Source organism: Polyodon spathula, unplaced genomic scaffold (assembly GCF_017654505.1).
Source record: "Polyodon spathula isolate WHYD16114869_AA unplaced genomic scaffold, ASM1765450v1 scaffolds_764, whole genome shotgun sequence".
In the NCBI taxonomy this organism is placed as follows: domain Eukaryota; kingdom Metazoa; phylum Chordata; class Actinopteri; order Acipenseriformes; family Polyodontidae; genus Polyodon; species Polyodon spathula.
In genome coordinates this window covers 220,061-245,074 of record NW_024472252.1, presented here as the reverse complement: position 1 = coordinate 245,074, position 25,014 = coordinate 220,061, and the positions used below count along the sequence as shown (strand labels likewise).

General features: G+C 42.6%; 3 protein-coding genes across 4 annotated transcripts in view; 1 reads left to right on the top strand and 2 right to left on the bottom strand.

Moving 5' to 3' along the window:
- The window catches only part of cunh17orf97 (chromosome unknown C17orf97 homolog), a 40,586-nt gene extending 19,185 nt beyond the window's left edge, over nt 1–21,401 (top strand). For both annotated transcript variants that reach the window (XM_041241253.1, XM_041241254.1), the window contains exons 2-3: nt 19,326–19,567; nt 20,233–21,401. In XM_041241253.1, the coding sequence (XP_041097187.1) occupies nt 19,326–19,567; nt 20,233–20,741 (751 nt within the window). In that variant the 3' untranslated portion in view covers nt 20,742–21,401. The remainder of the gene's footprint in view (nt 1–19,325; nt 19,568–20,232) is intronic.
- Nucleotides 11,598–19,184, bottom strand: exo5 (exonuclease 5). Its single transcript, XM_041241252.1, has 6 exons — nt 18,381–19,184; nt 18,006–18,102; nt 17,348–17,607; nt 16,996–17,100; nt 16,607–16,779; nt 11,598–16,313 (listed from the first exon to the last, which is right to left on the bottom strand). The coding sequence occupies exons 1-6, from the start codon at nt 18,481–18,483 to the stop codon at nt 15,846–15,848; spliced, it is 1,206 nt and encodes a 401-aa protein (XP_041097186.1). The 5' UTR covers nt 18,484–19,184; the 3' UTR covers nt 11,598–15,845.
- Nucleotides 21,402–21,551: 150 nt separating the features above from the next.
- rflnb (refilin B) lies at nt 21,552–24,724 on the bottom strand. Its single transcript, XM_041241257.1, has 3 exons — nt 23,495–24,724; nt 23,137–23,216; nt 21,552–22,900 (listed from the first exon to the last, which is right to left on the bottom strand). Exons 1-3 carry the CDS (start codon nt 23,813–23,815, stop codon nt 22,576–22,578), a joined length of 726 nt encoding a protein of 241 aa, XP_041097191.1. The 5' UTR covers nt 23,816–24,724; the 3' UTR covers nt 21,552–22,575.
- Nucleotides 24,725–25,014: the final 290 nt, after the last annotated feature.

Sequence of the window (25,014 nt, the reverse complement as noted above, 5' to 3'; positions counted from 1 at the left end):
TGAAAGAAACACATTCTAGTAAACATGTGTCTTAGTTTTAAACATGAGATCTGCTAAACTAGGTTAAGCAGGTCTCTGTTTTCAGATTGCGTTACATTTCCTTAGTCATGTCAGCTGTCATTAAACAGCGGGCTGATTCCCCTATTGCCTGATGTGTTTTCACCCTGGAACAAGCTTTGGCCCAGAAGGCAATGCTGAGGTTAAATGGTCCAGGAAGTACAAGTGTAACAGATTTTCTTAGGCTTGGAACCTGAGAACTTATTTTTTTTATGCAATACCAGATGTTTTTCTTTATGATGGAATACATGTTTCCGGTAACATGTGATTCTTTTGAAACTGCACATTTGAGACCTATAACGGCAATGCAAAACAGAGGGGTTAGTGGGTTAAAGGAAAAGCTTTCGTCTAGGGAGGCATGCAGATCCAATGAAGACAAATGTGTCTCTTTAAACACAGTGACTCCTCTCACAGCCATGCCTCCCCCAGGGGTCCTTGGTATTTTATTACTGATACCCTTGTCTCTTTAGAGACTGGGAATCGAGTGGTCTTTATTGTTAGTCGTAGTAGTTTTGTCAAGGCTTTCTAGCACAGAGAAAAACAAGTAGTGCAGAGAGAGAGAGAGCGTCACATCTGGAGAGAAGGTGGGGGGTATGTTTTGCAATTCTTGAGCCCAGCTGTTTCGATTTGCCTTTATCAACGTATGGGGCTGGATTCCAGTGTTACAGGAGTGGTTGAAAATGTACATGCCACTGGGGATCTTGTCTGCTCGTCATCCATCCATCTCTAACCTTTTTATCAGAGCTGCAAAGATGATGACTTTGGATCATCAGGAGAAAATGGAAATAATAAATCAAAATTGAGGCAACAGAATGAAAATCTCATACTCTGTATTCAGCAGATGTCACCCCGTCATTGTCATGTATTCAGCACGTGTCATCCCGTCATTGTCATGTATTCAGCACGTGTCATCCCGTCATTGTCATGTATTCAGCAGGTGTCATCCCGTCATTGTCATGTATTCAGCACGTGTCATCCCGTCATTGTCATGTATTCAGCACGTGTCATCCCGTCATTGTCATGTATTCAGCACGTGTCATCCCGTCATTGTCATGTATTCAGCAGGTGTCATCCCGTCACTGAACAGACAGCACGCTTCATGCACTTTTTATCTTGAAAGTAGTTTATGAGCACAGCCTTTGTCTTCGAGATCTGTGCTAAGCCAAAGCATCGTGCACAGGGTATTCTAACAGAAATCATTTTGCACAGTTTCAGCTGCCAGAAGACCAATAAGAGACAACCAGCAGACCCTGTATTAACTGAAGTGAAAAAAATAATGTCAGAGGGTTTAATGAAACAATGGCATCGATCATCAGGGTGAGGCCCCTGACACTTCCACAATGAAGTCACTTCTCAGCTCTGGGGAGTAACTCAAGGTCTCCACACAGCAGCACCATCAGACCTCATTGTCCTGTAGACAGTCGGATAGCAGGGATCCAGGAGCATTCTGGGTAGCGGGTCGGTGACTAGAGGAAGTACACACACCCCACCAGCCATTGTTCAGTAGACATTGCAGGGGCTTTATTTATTTCGAAGTGTGAAACAAGAGAGAGGAGTCGATGGGTTAAAGGGGAGGCTCCTAGGTTCCTCTGGTCTGGTGACAGTCAGACAGTCTGTTTGTATGAGACGCAGGGCATTCTTGCAGCGATCTGGTCTCCGATTCGCTGGTAAGAGCTGCGCAGATCTGCTCGCAGTATGTCTTGCTAAAACTCTCTCTATGTAGCTCTCAATCTCAATAAGGTGTCAGCGAGGTGACCTTTGTTAGCTGTCCTTGATAAATAGACAATGTGATTAATGGAAAAATCTGGTATATATATATATTAATGTAAGTATATATATGTGTGTGTGTAAGTAATTGCAATAACAATCACTAAGAATGATTCACCTGAAGCATTACAAAAAATCTGGACCCAAGCTGTAAAGATTTCATATTTGGCGGTTTGGTTGTTATCCATACACTATTAAGGCACCAGGTCAACACACAGCTTGGCTAATTCTTTCCTCAATATCAGAATTCCTTTAGACACAGAAGTGTTTGTCTGCTTGACCTTGCTTCTTAATAGCTTTACCTGAGAGCTTGTGATTGAGTGCCTTTGATGTTATGGATACATTATTTTGACGGGTTTCCACTATGTATTAAGTCAGGTACAGGGATATTTTCTGCTGTATTTTCATTTCTATCGGTATGGATTTTGCAACACAAGTTCCAGCCTCATCCACCACAGACTTTCCGTTGTAACAGATGAACGCTTGAGAAATAGTTTGGTTAAGAGTGTGATTAAAATAGACCATGTTATTTTTACAACAGATAATATACTGTATCTGCGTCCTGCGCTGGCTGTACTGTTGCAATTTCCTTTCATGTGTAATTGGGAATTGTTGTTCTGTTAGTATTTACATGTCCTGTGTCATTAATCAACTGGGGCATTGCTCCCAAATGAATTCCTTCACCCACAATCCTTCCTGGCTCGGACAGCCTGGAAGATATTCCGGTGTAAACCTCCCATTCCGGATTGCTTCTGTTTAAACCTGGATGAAATTAACATCCTATAAAATATCAATTGGTTTCTCCACGTGGGAAAAAAATAATTGCTCTCTGTTGTGCAAACTGCAAAACAAAAACAAGATATCTGGGAATGTTATATTTAGACCCGCAAGATGACAAAGCAGCACTAGTGATGAAGAGACTGTACTTGACCCCAAACGCATGCATACGGTCAAGACTTTTGTTCACAACCAATTAGCAAAATAAAAACAAAACATTAAGATGTGTTGCAGCTCTGCTCTTGCTTAGTTGTTGTTCGCTTCATTCTGTCAATGTTATGGGAATCCTTTGAGCAAATATGTTCTGAAAGCAAACAAGCACTTCATACTGAGACAAGCGTTTCTGGAAATCTTGTCCGCCTCTTGCGTCATTTCATACATTCCCTTGTGAAATAAAGCATGTGTTTGAAACATTTTGATGGTGTTTGTGTAAGGAGATATTGCAGAGCCATGTGCACAATCTCAGCCCATGTCAGGATGTTGTATATCAACTGCGTTTCCCGAATAGTCCTTACCTGTGTAATCGAGGCTTGCCGTGATTCTAGGAGCTGCAGCGCCTCCCTGTCATTCCATTTGCTGGATAGGTTTAAATTCAGTCATTACCTTTTCCAAAATGTTTCTTTCTCCTCCTCTGTTCCAACGCCTCCCCGCTGCGTCTCCCTTTAGGGGGTCCCTTCCCCAGTCTTGGATGCCCTCTGACCCCTGCCACTGGGCCCCACTGCTGTAATGTAATCACACGCTTCTAATCTGTGTTATTATTTCTAACCCTTACCTCAGCTGTTGCCTCACGCATTGACTATCCTGTCGCGTGTCTATCATTTTCTATTGCTGTTGCTTCATGGGTTACTATTTACCAGGGTAACTACGTAATGCCCTTTAACATTTAACTTTCTGAGAAGGTGTGCGCAAGCAGTTTCTGGAAAATGAGCAAACATACAAAACACACATAACAGGACACCGGCGAGGTCAACGAAATGCTGCTAAAATAGTCATTAATAAAGTGAAGCAAGGCAAATTCTCAGAAAGCAGGTTCTGCCTTTCATTGTGTTTCTGTCTTGTTTTTAAGATGGTACACTGCACAAGTGTGAACATAACCTTGATCCAGCATAGCTGAGTTTGCACTGGGATTTGCAACACATTGTCCAGAATTATACCCCCAAGAGATCTGCAAATGCTGTCTCGCTGTAACGTGAAAGATCATTTGTCTAAAACTTCTGTATGCAGTACAGTAAACAGGAGTTAGCTTCTCGCGTGCCAGTAATAATGCACTGATAACAAATACAGAATCAAATGCTCAGGCATGGGGAAGATGACGGCTACAGAGAACATCAGGGAGGATATCAATTCATATGAACAATAAACTTTATAAGGAATCCCCTTTCCAATGATCTGACTGGCACGCTCTGTCGTGCACCTTAATAAAACTGAACCGCAGGATTCTGCCTTTCACAGAAGCAGCAGCAGGGAAAAAAATGATCAAGAGAGCAACACAGACAGAAAAAAAAAATCACAGCCTCACCCAGGCAGCCTGCTCATAACAACCTTGAAAATTATCACCCAACACTGTAAATAAGCAGGGAGCGATGACCCATTCACTGGGAACACGAAGCCTTTCAAACGAATTACTGCCGAAGATCGTCAACAGAGAGAGAGGGAGAGAGTGGGTGGCGGAGTGACCTCCACATTCCCACGATACCCCTCTCTGTGAGATCGGCCCTGATGTGGGAGCACAGCACTGCCAGGGGATTGTTTACAGACGTCTAGCTGCTTCGTTCCTCTGTAATGATTCCAGCGCAGAATCAATTACAGAGCCACAGCCAGGAGCTGACGACACCAGCCAGGCACTAATTAAAAATGAGCGTCCTGTCTGAAAGCAGGGGTGCTGTTTCAAATCAAAAGAGTCTGCAATCTTTCTGACGAAAAGCAGCGTTCTCCTCTGGCTTCTTTTTGTACTGGCTCAGTGGGAATCTTGTAGATGTTTGGAGCAATCGCACACAACACCGCAGAGATTTCGTCAAAGATGTGCAGAGACTCCATGCACACTAGGACAGTTTGGGACAGGCACGTGGTAACCTCATATAAGGTGTTAATATTTACCTTTGAAAAACAGAATTGGGACGTAGTACAGTTTGCATTTCTGACAGGTAATAGATACAAGCTGCATCTCCCTGGTGCAAGCCAGTTTCAGTCACAATGGACAACGGATCTTATACACTTTGATAGATGGCTGATAGGAGGTGCTCAGTTGGTAGGTGCTTACTGTACGTATCCTAGCGATGCGAAATAATTAGGATCGGTGTCTATGTTTGCGATTTTGTCGCTCGGCAGCTAGGGAACTGACCAATGAGGAACAGCTTCCCTGGCACGCCTTCAGTAAACAATGATAGATAATCCTTGCAGTATCAAAATACCTGGAGCTGTACAATAAAGGACAACAAAAATGACAAAAGACACGACAATGAGGGAGAACATCTGGCAGTCCTTTTCCAGGGAGCTGGATATAGCTGGCGTCTCTCTATAGCAGTAAATGCTTCACTCATAGTGTGGATCGCTACAGTTCTAGGCTGTAGTATCCAACTGCGAGCTATGAAAAAGGGCAAAAGCATGTCAATGGTACTCTCAATAGTTCCAATGTGATTACAATGCAAAAAAATACACCATTGGGTACCAGTAAATCATCTTTCAACATTATATTCTCATGAGCTCATATAATAGCATTCAAAACCGATCCCCGAAAACTGTAAGGATCTGGCGTCAAGCTCTGGATCATTTCCCGGACCACAAAACTTGTGCCAAGTGTGTTTATCTCATAGGTGCTCCAAATTCCTGAGCGAATGTGAAATGAAACTTGTCTTGGTTTGAAGAATGCATCCAATTTAATCTCCAGTCCCCTGTGCTCCCCTGTTGAGCAATGCTATTTCCTGTGAATGTCTGATCAACCAGAAACAGGACATCAACCCCTACTATGAAGAGTGAGGAGAGCCATCGTTTCAAACCCTGTTCATTACCATTAGAGACGTTAGTTCATTGGAGATATTTTTGTTCTCGGATTGCTAACATGATTTTTTCCCCCCTTGATTATGGATTTGCTCCTTCTTTCATGTATCACACTATAGAAAGCTTAAGCAGCTGTTTCCTGGTACTTAACCACTTCCTGTGCTGTAGGTCTGATTATATTAAACGGTGTTCCTGTATACTGATAACATTTGAGCAGGAAAGACAAACATGTGCCAAAAATAAACTACACATCCAGTCCAACTGCCAGTGCACTACTGCATTTTCACTGGCATTCCCCAAGTAAAAGCACATGTTAATTCTGCAGTTTGCAACGGGAGTGCAATTCATTCATTGCCTCTCTTCTCTGTTCTTAACCACACTTGTCTCTGCTGTACGACCCTGCACTACACCGTGCCATGCTTGTGCTTTTTACTGTGCTCTACCCAAACATAAGGGCTTGTTTTTCAGAGCCTCTACGGTACCCAGCTGCAACAAGAAGCCTGTTTATTTTTTTCTAAGTAAATCCACCTTCACAATGAAAGATCCACACCCGCATGCCAGTAATAGAAAGAGCAGTGCTTTGATCTAGTGTAAAGGGCTCTGATAAGAGCTTTTTTTTTGTTGCTTTGCGTTAGTGCATTAAGGGAAGGAGGCTTTGAATCAGTGCTTCCTCAGGTACTAATAGAGACCTCACTGGGGCTGATTCCCTGAAGCAGGAGGGCAGTAGCAGGTCCCATTGCAAGCGAACATTGATTTGATATTGACATCAACACTGCCTTCCAGTTCAAACCAAAGTGGCCCTTCTTAGCACTTCCCCCATAGTTAAAGTATAGCAAAGTGTAGTACAGCAAAGTGGAAGCATGGTCATCAAATATTAATAGGTAAAGCATATTAATAAACACTACTGCTAATAAAAAATACTGTGCAAAAATACATTATAAACCTTTATAAGGGATAACTCGCACCATATTCGGGTAGTTTAAATCCTTTTCTGATCACAAATAAAAGGTGCTAAATGCACTTCATCCTGGTCATTGAGACATTTTGAGCAAAGGTCCGTTAACACCAATGAAGAGTTCTAGTCGCTAGCCTAAATGACCATGTTTCTTTAAATCCTGCTGTATATCTGATGATTGAGTGTTAAAGGTAGGTATGGATGGAAGATAAATCTGGCCCAATCTGGCTACAATCGATTCCCCTTTTGTGTGTTATCGTTCAGTTCAATCCACCGATCCACAGTAATTGGGCTCTTGCTTTGGAAGACAGTTCTCACAGTGGGGGTCCGAGTCAGTCCATGCCGTGACTGCTGTGTGTCATCAATGCTAGTATTGATTTCCATTCTTATATAAAGGCTTGTGACTGTGCAGTGCATGGATAAGCCCTGTAATCCAGCACCGGATGCAAGAGGGAAGAACCAATCACTCAGCAGTGGAGGAAATTAGAGGCAGAAAAAAAAACTAAATTGTCTTTAATTAGAGGCTTTCTGTTTTTCAGGAAAGAGCTTTTATACAATTAGTCGGTAGCAGTCCTAATTGAGGTGCATGATGAGTGTCTCTGAACAACAGCTGCTGCTAGGCAACAAGAGTCTCTTCAACCTTCACTCAGTTCTGCCCTCGCTCTTTGGAACAGAGATCCATTCACACTGCGGTTTTCAATCTTCACTCAGTTCTGCCCTCGCTCTTTGGAACAGAGATCCATTCACACTGCGGTTTTCAATCTTCACTCCCTTCTGCCCTCGCTCATTTGACTGTTTGTTTTTAGCCAGGTCTGTGGCATGGTAAAGCAGGGTAAAGCAGGGTAAGTGGTTAGAAATGCAAAGTGCAAAAGTAAGTTCCCTACTAATTTACCATTCTGTGTAGGTTTATTAGGAATCTACCTGGTTTAAAGGCAAATTCGTAGGAAAATGATTTCAAAAACTCAACATTGAAGCAAGAGAAACCATAGCCACCAGAAACATCCCACAATAGCGAGGGACAAATAAAAGCAACCTCACGAAAATGACATTGGAAGCTGCCTACTCTTTGAACTCAGTGGGTTTTCAGATTAGTAATCCTGCCCCACGTTTGTTCCGTGACATCTCTTTCCATTCGGTAGCCTAGCTCAGGTCCCCTGTGCCGTCTCGGGTTCCCTTGATGGTTAGCGATGGCCAGTGGCTCTCCTCTCCAGTGGTCCCAGCAGTGACATGTTCCAGGCAGGGTTTAGGGTTACCATCCTGGCAGTCTTCCACTGTAACCACAGTAAGGCGCAAAGGAACTCGGTTAGGGCAGCTGGGTAGAAGCTAAACAGTTCACAGTGTTGTCAGTGCCTGCTTGAGGCTGGCAGGGGAGCAGGTGAGGATTGAGATGCACTTGCTCGCAGAGCAGCAAGGAGAGGCATGGCTGTACTGTCGACAGATCCATTCAAAAAGCTGCCCATGTTTTATTTTGGACATGCTGTAGCATTCTCCTTCATTAAGACTACAAAACACTGCATAACTTAATGCATAATCATTTCTAATCACTTTTACAACCAATATAGCATGGAATTCAGCATTCATAATGGTAATGCAATTTAAAATCCAGCATTTTGAGTGCATTTCTGGGAGTGTATTCATTAACACTTTTACTGTAATCATTGAGATCTAGCTATTAACATTCTTGCTGCATTTTAGAAATGTGTTCTAAATACAAACGTGTTTTCAAAGTGATCTATGAGGGCTATGCAGGTAGTTATACAGGGCCACATTCCCACATTTTATTGTGTCAGCTCAATTATTCTGCTTCCGAGTGATTTAACATTATTATATTAAGAGCTGTTGAGCCTCCCACGGTATCGTTTGAAGAAGACCTATAACGCCCCTGGGGAAGGGATTTCCAGGTCAAGAGACACATGGTACAGACAGGGGGGGAGCACTTTGTGTTCTTGAGGAGTGCTCACGGTTTGTTAGCTTGAAAGCTGACAGTCATGACAGAGCAGCAAGTTGTGTTGTTTAGTTTCGCCTGGCTGTTCTTGGCTGGTTTAAAGTTGTTTCAGCATCACTCCAGCGCCTGCTTCAACATTCGTTCATTGTCAGTTTGAAGGGGGAGCGAGCACTTCCGCTGTTTGCATGAATTTGAGATCATCTCCTCCATGTCTCTCTAATATTTAAAGACATGACTGTATTCATACAGGGAGGATCACAAACAAGCCTGCCAGTCCTGGCATAACTTCATTCATGGAGAGGGCCATCTGAATAATCTGGATATTTTACTGAAAACATTACTTTTTTTTTTTTTTTGTCTTTGATTCACATTGGATGTATTTACATGGAACAAGTCAGGCCCTATTAACAATTTTCTTGAGTAATTACAAAAACAGCTCATTCCAAGTAACTTTACAGAAATGCTAACCAAGGACAACAAAGTCAATATTGCAGGAGTCATAACAAGCAATTAATAGAAACCCAAACAGATAAAGATATCAGTATATTAGATTAATTCATATGTGGAGTTTACTACTATGTTGAGGTGGAGCCTTTACACTACAGCGGTCTGGAGTTTTGAGTTAACTTTCATTAACCTATTTACAGGTCTGGCAGTACTGAAATAGTTAAAGCCTTTTAAATAGGGTCCAGTGCCACCAGGTGGCAGGACGATGTAACTGGAGTTCCTGGGAGTTACAGTTAACGAGATCAATCATTGCCACGTGGAACAAATCCTGATTTTGTTTTGCAGATAAACAGCCTATATCTTACTTCTGACACCTGTGTCCTTTTTTATTTTTGCAATCCAAAAAGCTTGCCCATGCAAACATTCTTTCCGCGAGTGACCTGTCAGAAGTCCGCTATCATACTCCACCAGGCTGTTTAGCGCCGACTGCATAAAGTACCATCTGCCAGTTTACAGCCTCTCAATACATCAGCAGAGCACTGACGCGTGAAGTTGTTGAAACCTGTAAACCAGCCTGTAAAAAAAACAACTCATTTTAAAGCACCATTTGTGCTCATTAGGCGCTCTTCGAACGCCCGGTGATTAGTTAACAGCGCAATTAAACGTCAGAAGAGATTGTGAAACGTAGCAGAACGTTGTGTCTTTGTATAATGAGCTCGTCTGCAGTCTTTCCTTGCGCTGCTCTGCTCTGTTGCTTTCAATAGGGAGAGATTTGGTTTTTTTTGTTCGTCAGTCTTAATATTTTTTCTAAGGCAACACGAAAGCACAGACCATTGCAGAGCCCAAAACCGGAGCTGCAGCTATTAATCGATTGCGTACCTTGGTGCTCTATTTGAGCCTGCATAGCTACCCCAAAACTATTGCTTTCCGTGCGTGCTGCTGTAGACTCTTGTGTTTCTATTAGTTTTGTGATGAGAAACAGCAGAATATAATCACAAATGTCTTTAGGCCTTTTAATAATAGCTTTTCCTCAGTGCTGGTATTGTGAACCCACTGTATCCAAAATAACAGGCACCTGCATTTTTTTCTGCTGCGTTTCACAGAGTCAATACATTTAATTTTTCTGCTGCTTGTTTTGAATGCCAAAGCGTTTTCTCAGTGAGTTGATTCATGTTGCTTATAACCGCGGTTTCAATTAGGGAACCCACTGGACCTCAATTGAAAACCTACACAATTCATTATGTGTATTACTCATACATTTCCACAGTAAATGCAAAGCCTTTTTATATCTTTGCTGCGTTACATTACAGCGCAGAAAAGGACGCTCTTTGAACGACCCCCTTCGTTCTCCACAGTTTTGTTAATTTGGAATTCTATTCAATTTAATTTTGAAAGACAGAACAGTCTCCATCTCTCTCTTTGGTTTACTCAAGTCTGTCTGAGAGCACGCCCAGCCGGTCATTATTATAGCCAGCCAGGGAGCTAATATAGTGTGGATTCCCATCGGGACCATAATGATGGCAGGGATAGCAGAGGAGAAAGCATTTCATTATTGAGCAGTAAAGAAGCTTTGCAACAACGATAACATAGATAAGCGCTTAGTACAGCAAAGGAGCTTCTCTATTCATTTCAATGGCACGCCACCCGACAGACAGAATCTCTGTTACATAAAGACTGATGTTTATAATCACAGTCAGAAACAGCGCTTTTGTGTTAGCGCTAACCTAAGAGTGCTAATGGTTGCTCATATTGAGAAAGCGCACTTAAGAGAGCAGTAACATTCAAGGCTGTACAGCACTGCAGTGATTCCAAACACAGCTATGCTTCCCCGCTGTCTCAAAGGACTTACTGCATGCAGCTTTCTCTACCCTGATCTGCCGTATATCACGGTGAAAGCAAAGTGCAGTCAGGCACAAGAAAGCCTGCTCAAGCACAAGACATATATATATATATATATATATATATATATATATATATATATATATATATATATATATATATATATATATATATATATATATATATGTGTGTGTGTGTGTGTGTGTGTGTGTGTGTGTGTGTGTGTGTGTGTGTAAATTTCACATGATCTTTCATAAGAAGACAACCAGCTGTATCTCAGTACATTTAAACAGAGCTGGTCAAAGTTCTCTGCATTTCTTGGTTCAAATTGCATTTGAATTGATTGACTAGAACCAATAGGAAATCTACTATCAGCAGCCTTTGTGATTTTCATGTTACCAGTACAAATTCTACTGCCAAAAAAAACAAATAGAATTCTGCCAGTAGTTTAAAATCAGGGTCTAATAGCAGTTTAAAAGCTATAAATAATTCATGTAAAACGTTGCAAAGCAGTGTATGTGTGTGATTGATATACGCTTGGAAACGTGTGCGATTCTCTCCAGCGTTTCCATTCCTTTTCATCGTGACCAGCTGTTTTGTGTGTGCTGTATCTTACCTGCTGATCGTAACCCTTTTAAAGTCCAGCCACAGACTATTAACTGAAGCCCCGATGAACCCTGGTAAATGAAAATCTGACTGGCAGTCTTTTCAGAGATTAAGATATTGTCCGCAAATGAAGCGGTCATGCTGTGCGTTACGCGCACCTGAGAGGACTGCTAATTAGATTGGTAACATTTTGTAAAAAAAAAAAAAAAAAAAAAAAAAAAAAAAAAAAAAAACATCAATAGATATGTCTTTATTTCTTTATTTCAATCAAAGGCTAATCTTGCACAGGCATGAATCGTCCTGTTTGTTCTGAGAATCCTTATCTCCGCTGTGCCGTAAAATTACCCAATCCTCTGGATGACTTTCACCTCTGAGTAATGTATTAATTTATTATGCATTTCCGACTGGCTTTCTGGAGATCTAACCCTTGCAAATACACTCCGTCAGCGCGAATATGAAGATCCATCGCCCTACCATTCGCCAGGTCTAAAATGCATGGATCCTTCCACTTGAAAATCGAATCTAAAAAGGGCTGTGTCAGTTTAGCTGGAAAGATGCATGGGCTGTATAAGGAATATTGAGAGATGTTTTTTTTCTGTTAAGATTCTCATGGCTCAAGGAACTCTTTGTGTACTAGAAGTGGGTGTGAGTTTCAGGAGTATCAAATTATAATTAGTGGAGAGCAATTTTTTCATTGGGCCCATCCAATTGAAACACACGCTAATTTACAGCAACAGACCGCGACCCCAGCGTGAACTGTCCACAGTTATTCTACCGGTACCTTGTATAATTCTGCTGTCTTCTCTCGCTCTCTTCAGAACTGTCTGGAAAAATGTGCGCACCACAGGTTAGAAACAATATTGCATGGGGTAGTGTGTGATAAATGAAAATGTATCGTATTGCAATTGGGTTTGCGATAAGATCCGAGCCTGTGTTTGTTTGTTTAAAAGCATTTGCTGCCAAACGCCTCAGTTGGCATTCACCTGTTGCGGAAAGAACAGCTGACACATTAACAAAGCTTGCTGTCTGTCTGAAGGTTGGGTTCCTCCTAGGAACACGGTCTCAATGCTGCAAATAAACAGTATAGTAATATCAGCTTTATGCAAACAGTTCCTTGTGGGAAAACAATAACGCAGCGCTCTGGAGTCCGTAGGGTTAGTTGAGAGTGAGTGATTGGTGGAGAGGGTCAGTAGTGATATAGTGACGGGGTGGAGTTGTTTTTATCCACGACAGTCTGTTTTTCAAAAAATAAATAAATAAATAATAATTTGGTTATTTTGTCTCCAGGGCTATAAGCCCGAATCCAAAGACGGATCATAATAGCCAGCCAGCTGCTTCTTATCAACAGCGCTCTCAATGGAAAGAGATCGAGCCAGAGCTCCACTAGGATCAATATGCACAGCCCCTAATAATTCAACGTCAGCTCTATTGGTAGCATTTGGGGGGCATTAGATAAGAGGTTTCCATGTAGGTTCAGTGCTGAATATAAAGTACAGTAGCCCAATTTTAGGGTACAGCTATGTATGTCTGAACTGAGGGCTGTCGTTGTACTAATATTAACACCATTTTGACTGAAAAAAAGTCCCCTGTATCTCACGTAGCTTTGACACGTGGCTTATGCGAGGGCTGTTTCATTTTTAGTCCGTTTTGAGAGTTTAAACGTTAAAAAAACTAATCAACCAAGTCAAGGACGCAACAGAAAATAAGCAGCTACTGCATTATTAAAAACAGCTTGTGAGTCATCCAGGTGAGGTCACACAGGTACTGCACGCTCCATAATGCTGTACTTCGTGCTGCATTGCCCGTGTGAGGAAGAACAGAGCCTTGTCTATGAAAGATGAGCTGATTAGGGCTCCCCGTGGCAGCTCCTTGTTTAGCTTCATTTGGAAAGGATCTTCTATTATTGTGATCTCTAGCAGGCAATGCGAGGGGCAGTACACTAAAACGATGCTTTCCCTATTTCATGTAGGTCATCGGGAGTGCTCGCAGGACACTTCTGTGTTTTTGACCCTCTGGTGATAGAAATAAAACCGACTATCCAGATGGATAACCGTTTACACAAACACACTGTCATGCGTGAAACCTGCTATTGCTATTTTCAAGGACATTCTTCCAAAGAAATCAGCTCTCAGATTTGAAATAGAGATTATTTACACTGGCACATTCAGTTCCAATATCCCTGTTTTATAATACAACGTTTGCCATTCTAACAACTTCATAAACCTTGTCTGAAATATGTTACATTTTAAAAAGCATTCAAAATGTACAAGTCATTTTAACAAATAATGTACACCCTGCGGTAAACGAGGCTGTCATGTGCATCTTGGGGCTTCGGGTGACAGCTTTGCTCTTGTGGTTTTATAGCGTCACCTGAACCCCTCGATGAAATGACAGCCTCGCCCTTTTAAAAAAGCTCACCACAGTATTTTTGGGTACAGACTGCCGCATCAGCACTATTGACACATTACCGTCAGTCCTCAGATTTACAGCCAGGTGTTAGCAGAGCACATTTCAGGTCATTATAGAGATCAGGATGACAAATGATGCACTTTGTGCCGCTTGGAGCAGGTGCCCAGGTTGAGGGTAAGGTGTTAAGAACCTGGATTGATGTCACCCAGTTTATAAAATGCTTCATTGGAGCCTTCAGATTAGGGATAGTTTCCTACAAACAGATGGCAAGACCCGTTTATAAGGTGATGCGCTAACATGCTTCTGTGAGCAGAGAGGCAGCGTTGCACGTGTGTTCTTTTACTGGTTTAATGTCTGTGTTTGTTCTTACGTTTCCTTGCTTGTGTTGTTGGCCAATATAACATCTCTGTAATACAGGGTGGCGTTCGAGAGCAAGTGCATCTGCATTTACATGCAAATACATTTGCACTCTCGCAAATTAATGCGACCAAGAAATACACACCGCGTTTGCATTGGAATCAGTTGCAAATGACTTGCATTTGACAGAGGGTATTTGATCGATTTCAGATTCTTTTGACAAGTGCTTCTGAATGAGCTATCAAATGCATTTAACGGGTGTTAGTATTTAACTAGCTCCAAGCACAATTAATGACAGCGCTGTGATTGATATACAGTTAAAAGTAATTGCAGGTTTAATTGAGAACTTCCAGGCGTTTCAAGTCATTTCAACTGAGGTGCACACATTTGTATGCAGTTGTACTCAACCTTGCTGTAATATTATCAAGTGAATTAAATATTCATATACCCTCCCCCCCAATCTCCTATAATGGGGTCTTGAAAACACGTTACAAATCAATGGATCAGTCTAAGTGAGGGCACCTCCGGAAACACATTTTGAATGTTCTCTTTGTAACTAAGACGCCACCTGGTGGGAGAAGCGGAGTATTGTGCAAGTTGATATGAAGCCGAATAAAGTCTAATAAAATGTTCTTCGAATTCGTACATTTACCAGCTTATTTGATAAATGTTGGCAAAATTAAGATTCCATACTGGAAAAAAAAAAGTTTCTACAGCGCAGGTTGCAACGCTAATGTGAATTTACTTCATTTTGGGGATTGTATGATTTTTTTCAGTATGGTATAAACTCTTTGCATGCGGTTTCTTTGTAAATATTTACCGTGGTAATTGATATTAAGGTTATTAATTCACGCGTGGACGGCCTTACTTTAATTATACTGCATATCAATGCTTTTGTTCTGTCTCATTATTATATACAATCTATCCACCAGTAGTAGGTCACTATCTTCATTACTTACCATTATTATCCAAACATCATAACTACATCACTTTTTATATTTAACAAAAACAGTGTAAAAACAAGTGTATGGGCATGTTAATGTCATGCTAATGTCATGTTAAAAGATGAAATTAAACCCAGACCAGTAACTCACAGCTGTGCAAAGTGTATTGCAAGGGCAGCACATAATGACACAACAGATCTTTTTTTATTTCATTTTTTTTTTTAATAAAAGCAAGCTAAAAAAACATATTACACACAAATACAATAACACTGATAATAAAATATGACTAGGTTGCATTTGAATCTAAACCAAGATATATATATTTTTAAAATCTTGAATTATGAATAGAGTCTTAAAATTAGAGCCAGTGCAGTAGGATTACTTTCTACCTTCTTTCAGCAGCTGACAGAAAGCAAGTCAGTTTCTAATAGTAGTGTTAATTACAGTTGGTGGTCAGGTTCGAGAGGACACTCTCAAATTGTAACATGGCACAGTTTCAGGAGGTAGTAAAAATAGGAATGTATTATTAAAATCATTGTGGCAATAATAGACAACACCTGACTGAGGATTCATTACAATCAATGTATACGATAAAAGTTAAAACAAATATATTATGCACAATAAAATGATGACAGAATAGCAATATAGTGTTATAAAATAACAGGCATTCAGGAAACTTTGTAAAAAAAAATAAAAGGATCCCATTCAAAATTGGCATTCCCTGTTAATTCATTAATGGGCTGTGTCACTTGAACCTCTTGGTCTGATTGCTCGCTGTGGCATTCTCGGCTCTCTCTCTCCGCCACTCGCAGTGCTCCGCGAAAGAGCAGGACCTGCATTTCCACGCCTCCTCGATGTCCACGCCCCTGGGCTCCCTCTGTCCAATCCAGAAGGAGAGGCAGTTCCTCAGCTCCACCCTCACACCGGCCTCGTCGAAGCTCACCTCACGGGTGCCGATGGCGTCGCTGGAGCCTTGGTGACAGTACTCGATCTTCAGGACGTCGATGGCGGGCAGCTCCGAGTAGCTCAGGGTCATCAGTGCCAGCTCCAACACCCCCCCAAAAGTGTGCACGTGAAGCCCCAGCTTCTGAGCGTGCTCCATCACCCCCGACCCCAGCGGCTGCTCTGGCCTCAGACCGAGGCTCTGCACGAAAGCATCTCTCTCCAGCAGCCCTCTAACCATGCTGTCAAACAGAAGCTTATACAAACGCACCTGCACAGAAAGACAAACCTTTTCTTTAGTACTTTAGATTTTGCTTTCTGCTCAATTTATTTCCCATGCTTACTAATGAATGCCCTTTTTCAGGCATGCAGAGCTGCTTCTGAAAAGACTCCTAAACGTTAAGGTGGCTTTAGATATAACCACTAGGGTTGTGCAACTAATTTCTCTCCCCCCTGCACCTATACTTGTAAGAGCTCTTGATACACTTTCAGGGCATTTCCAATTTCCAGTATCAGTGTAAATGAAAATGTACCGATTTCCTATTAAAAGGATCCCACCCCTACCTGGAAATGGTGGCTCCTCTCTTGAGCTCTGCCCGGGAGGGATCTGAGTCCACGAGTCTTCAGCTCGCTCAGCACCAGCTCCCCTTTGTGGCTGTAGTGCAGCTCATCAATCACCCCCACCAGAAAGACACCTTCCAGCATGCCAAAGACTGGCAGCTCTCGCACCCGCCCTCCTGGGGGCACACAACCAGTACCCGGGTACAGCAGGAGGCACAGACTCACTATACAGCTGTACAACCCCTGAATGGAATAAGAATGCCCCACTGTTGGGCTACTCTGTTAATAATGCAACAGTTTGTAGCAAACGGCAATCGATCATGCATTACCGCGTTGCTGTTTGATATGTGCATGGCGCAATGCAGCAGAGGGTATTTGACACAGCAACATACCTGCCTGTAGGATTGGCAACATGACGAGCATATTAAGGATCTTGAGAGCCCAGCGGTCCTCTTTGCTCTGTGCACTCACAGACACCACATCATGAACTTCCAGCTCTGGGAGGATTAAAAAAAAGTTTGATACGTAAAACAGTGTTTACGATGCGTCAATGTATAGCCTTGTCTGCAGCATGTATTGATGACAGACAAACCTCATACAATTTGCATTTTGACCCTTCTAAACTAAAGCTAGACATATGATCCTGTTTAAAAAAAAAATACAGCATTGCTGTACCTTTAAAATCCACCCTCTGTGTAATCCGAAGCTAGTTAAAACAGTCATATATTGGTTTGCTGTCTCTACCTCTGGCCAAGTGAATACTGGCCCCAGCCTTCACTTCAGGGCTCTCCTCTTCCCTCTTAGGCACGTGTGGCAGTTCAAACCCGTAAACCACCTGCAGCTCACACCAAGCCTGCCCACAGACGTCCGTCACACACAGGTACCGCAGTCTGAACCGCTCCAGCGGGCTTCGCTCAGCCAGGACCCTCTTCCGCTTCAACAGAACTGCAGACCCCTCACCAGCGCTGGCCAGTTCAGGGGATGTGCCAGCTTCCTCTGCAGAGCTGCCGTGTCAAAGCAGTCCCGTGTGTGAAGGAGACTAATAACCGACAGTGACTAAGTGCTAGCCAAGGCTTTAAGACCTATTTAATAACATCTTACTAGCACTAGGAATAGTATCACTGGTACCCTCTCAGAGATGGGAATAAGACTCCTACTGCATAGCTGTTTAACCCGTTCCAGGTTTTACTAAGCTCGATTAGCCACAGTCAGAACATATGAAATACAGCAAAGGTACCAGGATTGCATTATATTGGCTATATTCACATACATACTGATCATAAAAACAAGTCAAAACACAAGCACAATAAAACGGGGTCCCATTAATACACAGTAACAAGCATGTAGAAAACACAACACAAACTCATTTTCCCTCATCTCTGGGGCAAATTGGCAGGCTTACTCTGTCTTAGGTGCAAGTGGACCTCCAACTGTCTCTGATTCAGTCCCACAATCATTACCAAGAGCTGAACTCAGCCGATCACATGACTCTGGGGTTTCTGTGAACAGTGAAAGACAGACAGCAAAACGAGGAGGATTAAAATCATCACTAAAATAATCTATTGTGGCGAGAGGAATTACCTGTAGCCATTAAAGGCTACTGCAATGAAATAGATGCAAGAACTATAGGAACACCCCCTCCCCCCCCGTATTTTTCTGAAATGACTCCCCTGCTTACCCCTTCAACAATTCTGAATTAACTGCTAAACCCCTCAGAGGTATGTTGGTGTTCCCAATTCTAAATGCTGTATCTTTAGTATCCGCTAAGTAACTTTACCTGGATAATGGGTGTCCAGCTCTATGTCCAGAAACTCGGAGTCGCTGATCTCCTCGGCAGCTGCCGGGTCTCTCGCAGCGGTGTGCTCTTGTGAACACGACATTGTTACAACACGTTTTCAGCCATAGTGTCGACGCTCACGACGCTGCGCAGAGAAACTGGAGAAAAAAAACCAAAACCAAAACAACAAAGCGTGTCTTTACACACCACGGTCCTCCAGCAAATAACCACCGGCCGGCACAACAAACCAAACAATATCATTCCGCTTTTGCTTCCGAGTAAAAAAGTTTTGTGAAGATTTAGTAGAAGCCCGTCACATTTACAATAATAATAATAATAATAATAATAATAATAATAATAATAATAATAATAATAGATAACATGCTCCTGACAATTATGTTGAAACTCGGTATAGCCATTATTCATAGTATCACGGTTACATACCGGATTTTGAATTCTGGCTTGTGATTATGCTAATGAAGGCTATAAAAAATGTTAAATAATTAGAAACAGCAATAAAAAAAACGTGTCGGGACTATTTGAATCAGGTGAATGAACTCTGGGGTAGCAAAAGGCGGCGGCGTGCCGTTCCCATGGAGACGCGTCTCTTGGCAGGGGACAGTGAAAGTTATAAATACCCGCCCGAAACTCAGGGGGGAAACACTGCAATACAAACCGCAGACTGGGAGAACCATGCAATCGCACAGAATAGTCCAAATAAAAATATTAAAATCCATCTAAACAAAAAGGGATTCGTTCGCTAATCAAAAAAAAAAAAAGTTGTTTTTTTGTTTGTTTGCAAGAGAAAGGAGGTATGTTATTTACCACAACTGGGACGTGTTTTATATTAAACATTGACACAAAGGTTGCTTTTAATAAAAAAAAACAACATATATACATTTTAGAAAACATTGTTATTAGTTTTGTGTTTCTTTTTTTTTAAAGAGGCAGAATGGCAGTTTCTGCTAAGGACGGGCGGGAGGAACAAGCGGCTCGGTTGGGAGGGAAGGGCCGAGTAATCAGGGAACCACTGAAGGACTCTTCGGGGCTTCTGACATCGTCCGCCACGGAAAAAAAGACAAAAAAGAAGAAAAAGAGGGAAAAAACTAAAGAGAAAAAGAAAAAGCAGCGCGGCTCCTGTAAGAAGCGAGTCCACTCCAGCACGCCTCCGACTCCAGAAGACGCAGGTCAGAGCAGAGGTGGCCAGTGGCGCCTTTCACTCCGGGTCTGCGTTCAAACCCGGTTCTAAATTGTTTAATCGAACCAATTAACCCTCCATCCAGACCCTGAAGCAGCTCATTATCATTCCAGCTGTTAACCCTGCAGTGGAATGGGGCTCCAGGACCGTGATTACACCCGCTGGGTTAGAGAGTTTCATTCTGTGTTTGTGTGGTTGAGGAAAGAGATTTCCTGTGGGACTCCTTCATAAATTATATCCACAAAACGTCTTGGTATAGAGTACATATATTTTAAATGCTAGTTCTTTTTTTATTTTTATTTTTTAAACCATGCAAATGTGTATTAACTCTTATTGAAAATGCATTCCAATAGTGTTCCATTAATATCGAGTCCCTCTGCCATGCATTTACAGTACTTGAGCACAGATTAGTGGGGAGAAACCAGAAGGCATTGCATTCCCTGACATCCAAGCACAGAAGCTGGAGCCATTTCAGGTTTTACATTGGAATTGAATGGACCCCCCCCCCCCCCCCCCCCCCATGCACCAGGCTGAGCCCCCAAGCAGCTGGATCTCCATTGTAAAACCTGGCATGGATTTCATATGCATGGAGGGAATGGTCTTTTATTTACCGTATTCAGTATGTGATCTGGTGTCTGTTATTTTCTTAAACAGATAAACAGCATAAGGACCCAGGTGTCAAGCTCTTCCCCACCCACCTCACGCCGTCATCGGAGTCGCTGGACGGAAAGCTGGCCAAGGTCAAGCTTCAAGGCAGGACCCCTGCAGAGGCAGCCCCAACCAAGAACAAGCCCAGGAAGCTCAAGGAGTCCAATCCAGACCCTGCGTCGCCAGATAACGAGGCGGACCTTAACAACAAGATGAACGAGAGCCTGAGGTGGGAAGGCACATTGGAGGACCCCAGCGCTGAGGAAATCAGGATCCAAATCTACAAAATGAACAGGAGGAGGCGATACATGACTGCTCTCCAGGGCCTGTACGGGGAGCTGGGGCCGGCAGGCACCTCTCAGGAGGACCACCAATCGAGTCACTCTGGGAGAGGGTGCCCTGCTTCTACCAAGGACCCGCGACCTCGACTCCAATCGGAGCTCTCTCGTCATGACAAAATCCTCTCGGGGGAAAGAGATCAATCGCTTTATACAGGATGGAGCACAAGACTATAACAGAAAATAACAGCAGTCCGTTCAATGGCATGTACTGAGAACTGTTTTGATGTAGACAGGTGTCAATGCGCCAGTGCTTGAGGACAGAGGATGTCTGGAGTGAGTTTAGCACATTCATTCAACCTTCCTTCAGGCCATAGTGTCTTTGGACTGTTCATTTACACAACAGATTTCAGATCTCCCCATTGAACGTAGTGTATAAACGATGAGCTTTCCACCCAGTGCCTCGCTGTGTTTACATACCAGGATATTCTGTCAGTGTGCCTGGCCATACCTTTTTGGAAGCTGTTGCCCAAAAAAGTTTATTATGCAACCAACATTTTCTCAAGCTATGCAAAGCCACGATGATCTTGGTTCAACACTTGTGTGTTTGGGGTAATAATATTTATTTTAAAGGTGAAGCTCAGGTTTGTAACAGTAGGAAGGGCCCTTAGAATAAATACATTTCCCTTGTAATATGAAACAGCTTGTCTTTCACGTTAAATTTTATCAGGAATTATTCAGAATCTGCCCCACGTTTAACCCTGGAAATACTGTTTCAAAAGCCCTGCAATTAAAGCAGTAGTTTTCAAACTGTCCACCAGAGGGCTTTCAAACATCACAATTCTCTGACAATAGGGCTATATTTGTATTTTGTGTTTTATATGCAATTTTGTTTAATTTGTGTATTTTGTCTTTGTTACAACGCAAGATATGGCTATTAGTGCTGTATTCAAGACTCGGGTTTTGCCCTGTTTAAGATCACACCAGACCGAATCATTACTGCAGTCTTCTTAGTTTACAAGTAATCGACTCATAGAATACAAGAGATTAAGTGCATGTGTTCATTTAATCTTCTTGTGCATGTATTACTGTAGCAGAGGTTACTTAAAATCCAAGGATCAGACAGAAAACAAAAATGGACATCAATATTCATTTTAACATCAAGGGCTATTGAATATTTCGAAATATATAAAAGGTATTGGTCAGAGCAGGAGAAGCTTTCATCTTCTTAAATTATCACTCCTTCTTGGTCTTGAAAATAGGAAGGTGTTAGTTTGGTATTCAAGGAACAAGGCACATGCATGATACATGACCGCAGTCCTGTCACAAGAACAAGCAGCCCTTCACTGCATCTGTACAACTGCGTTCACTTTGCCTGGTTTTGATGTGTTACGCTGGTCTCAACCACGTTTCGGATTCAAGTCTGAGGCCATCCATTTACTGTATAGGATACTACACCTTTAAACTATTGCAACAGGAATAGTAGCATATCAGGAGTGTAGTGCTTATAAAGTCAAAACAAAAATACAATGCAAAATAACTTCTGATAGGAAGGGTTTTCTGCACTCTATAAGGGTCTAGCCTTTTGGTTATTTGAATCCCCACTAAGCACAATAGTATTTGGTGTTCATTTTGCTGCAAAAGCACAGCCTATTTATTTTTGAAGCAAGATAAAAGGCACCCTGAAATCTGAGCAATAGGGTGTCTGAAACCCCTGCTAGAATAGTCTGATTCCTCCAGTGAGCCCCTTGCTCATCTGTATCCCATACTGCACACAGGTCCTTTAAAACCTCTATTAACTGTATCGTCAGGGACAACAGTTGTCGGTTTGCAGATTGAGGAAATGTTAGACTAATAGTTAAATTCTGAAAAAAAATGTGGAAAAGGTTAAGAAGTTAAAACTAAGGCACGTGCACCTTTAAAGTGTCCCTTGTGATATTTTGTTCTTAATTCTAAATCGCAGCAGAAAACTTCTCGAGTTGCAGCAACTCATTTCCAAGGGATTGCTGTTGGAAAGTTTCCTGGGCACGGCCGGCAAAGCCCCCAGATCACAATTCCCCGGCTGCCAGGCTCAGTGGTAGCCGGGCCTGAGGGTGCGGTCCACGACCTCAAGCTCCACGCTGGAGAGGAAGCGTCGGGAGATCCGGCGGCAGTCGTACTGCAGAGTCGTGGTGTAGACAGCCCGGGCGTGTTTGGGGTACACGATGGTGGTGCTCTGGTAGCGCTGTGCCCGCAGCCGAGGCTGCAACTCCAGCTGCGTCTTGTACCTGCGCCAGGTGCAGCTTGGCAGGACCAGCACAGTTTGGCTGCAGGATGCCACGGCCAGACCCACCGGCAGGAAGAACACATCGTGGATGAAGTGATGATCAGAGTCGTAGTGCACTGAGGAGGTGTACCTGGCATGAAGAACGAGGGAGAGGTGACTCACTGTAGCCATGGGGATGGATCTATGCTCTTCCACATAGAGTTTACTAAACCCTTGGATTGCATTGGGAGCGATAGAGCAGTAGAAGGGAGTATGGTTAGCATTAGGGCTCGCTGTCAGAACGTGTATATAAGTGCCACTCCCTCTTCCTAATGTCCTGTATATGATTAGTGAAATGGAGAGACAGGCAGATTGTGCTGTGGTTACCTGATTTCTTTAGGCGGCAGTGGGTCAAGTTCAACTCCCTCCCCGAAAGACAGAGGGTACAGCCTGGGAATCAGAGGAACCTGTCAAGGTACAGAATGAAGACCTGTCAATGCACATCACAGCTCGATAGGGGTGCAACAGCCTGCAGTCCCAGCAACTGGGAGAATCAGCTGTGGACAGCACATAGATTCCCATTGTCTGCTCAAGTTATTAACACACACGCTTAACCCAGCAGATATAAAACAGAAGTAGCTCAGATACAGGACATCCCCAAACTAAACGGTAGGCAACATCTCCAGTTCAAGTTCATTGCAGAAGACTTAATAACAAACGTTCCTTGGCATTTCGTGTAACCTACCACTGCTCGCCCGCTGGTCTCTGGGTCCAGCAGCTCCTTCTCGCCGTCGACCGGGGAGAGAAGCCAGGCGCTAGGACTCGGGCTGGGGGGTAGCCCGGAGTCCGGGCTGTCGAGCACTCTCTCCACTTTCCGCTTCATATCCAAGGGGTCATGAGGGATGCCCTGCAGGTTGAGTCTGCCAACCATTGCTTCAGGAAAAAAAAAATTAAATAATCCTTTTCTCCTTCTTAACTTTTTTAAAAAAAGTGTTTTTATTAAAGTCAAACTTCTGAAAAAATATATGTTATTGTAAATGATGCAACTTGTATTTTTTAGTTGCATAAAACGTTATGCAGATGGTGTGCAATTCAACAAAAAAGAAATTTCACAATAAAATAAAAATCTTATTTCTAACGTTTTTCAAAATGCAAAGTGTTTTACTTTGCTTATTATAAAGAAGTTTAACCTAAGTCTATTTTGTTTTAAAAAATAAAAATGCACCACGTTGCAGTTTGTCCCTTTCTGTGTAATCGCTATTCCGCTCGAGTCTCCACTAAAAACAACTTGTGTTGCTTAGCAATGTGCTCAAAAAAGCAGGGAACAGACAGAGAGAGAGAGAGCAGTCATTCAAACGGAAACGAAATGAAATAGTGCAAGATTTACTGCACCATGAAGTCCAGTCTTAGTTTTTAAACAAAAATGCGAAGAATACAAATAAAAATAATATTTTAAATGCACGCAATGTTGCTTGTTCAAATCATAGATGCCTGTGAGCCTGGAGTTATGCGGCTGTGCTGTTGCAGAAGACGAAGCGTATTTTAAACACGCGTCCTCCCGTTGTGCGGGTACGCTGTGCCCTTGCCCCATGGACCCAAACTCAGACTGAACCCTGACTGAAAGCCGCTTATTGTCTTGCACTAGTAGCAGGAGGAAGGAAACGCCTCTTCAGACTTCATCCTGCCGCTGATTGGAGTGGCAGAGACCCAGTTTGGGGGAAAATAAACAACGTTTTAAAAATATTTTTCAAAAGGGCTTGAGTCTCATCAGATTGTGTCGAGAAGGTTGCACTGTGCTGATGTTTTGGGTATCTACTTTGTCAGTGGGAGGCACCGATAAGAAACAGACACACGTTCCATTAAGCAAACACCCCCGGTCGACTTTTCTTTCCCCTGTATGTATGGCGTGGGCAATTACCTTATACATTAAGATTCTCTCGCATGATTTGTTCAAGTATGGCTTTATGTGAACACAAAAACAAAATCAACAAACCTTCCATGTACTGTTAATAAAAGCAAAGGTAGTTTCTGGTGCCGCTGTGATGTCGCGCCAGCTTCAAAGAATACGCACAACAGCCAAGCGTTACACATATTTTATTATTGTTATTAGTGTTCCCAATTGTAATATTAAGTATTACAGTTTAAAATACACACAGCATGTATTCACACAGAGCGGGAATGATTACAGCCACAGCCTAGTCCATATGACCCTATATTTTAACAAGCAGATAACTCGCAAACACAGGGTGGTACCGTCGCATTATC

Bases quoted from the DNA above. Each gene is read 5' to 3' on its own strand.
- rflnb (XM_041241257.1), bottom strand. From the start codon at position 23,815: ATGCAACTAAAAAATACAAGTTGCATCATTTACAATAACATATATTTT. The intron at 23,217-23,494 runs GTAGGTTACACG...GTACCTTGACAG, and splicing joins AGACCAGCGGGCGAGCAGTG to GTTCCTCTGATTCCCAGGCT. The intron at 22,901-23,136 runs GTAACCACAGCA...TCTTCATGCCAG, and splicing joins CTGCCGCCTAAAGAAATCAG to GTACACCTCCTCAGTGCACT.
- exo5 (XM_041241252.1), bottom strand. From the start codon at position 18,483: ATGTCGTGTTCACAAGAGCACACCGCTGCGAGAGACCCGGCAGCTGCC. The intron at 17,101-17,347 runs GTAGAGACAGCA...TAATCCTCCCAG, and splicing joins CAGTATTCACTTGGCCAGAG to AGCTGGAAGTTCATGATGTG. The intron at 16,314-16,606 runs GTAGGGGTGGGA...CTTTCTGTGCAG, and splicing joins AGAGGAGCCACCATTTCCAG to GTGCGTTTGTATAAGCTTCT.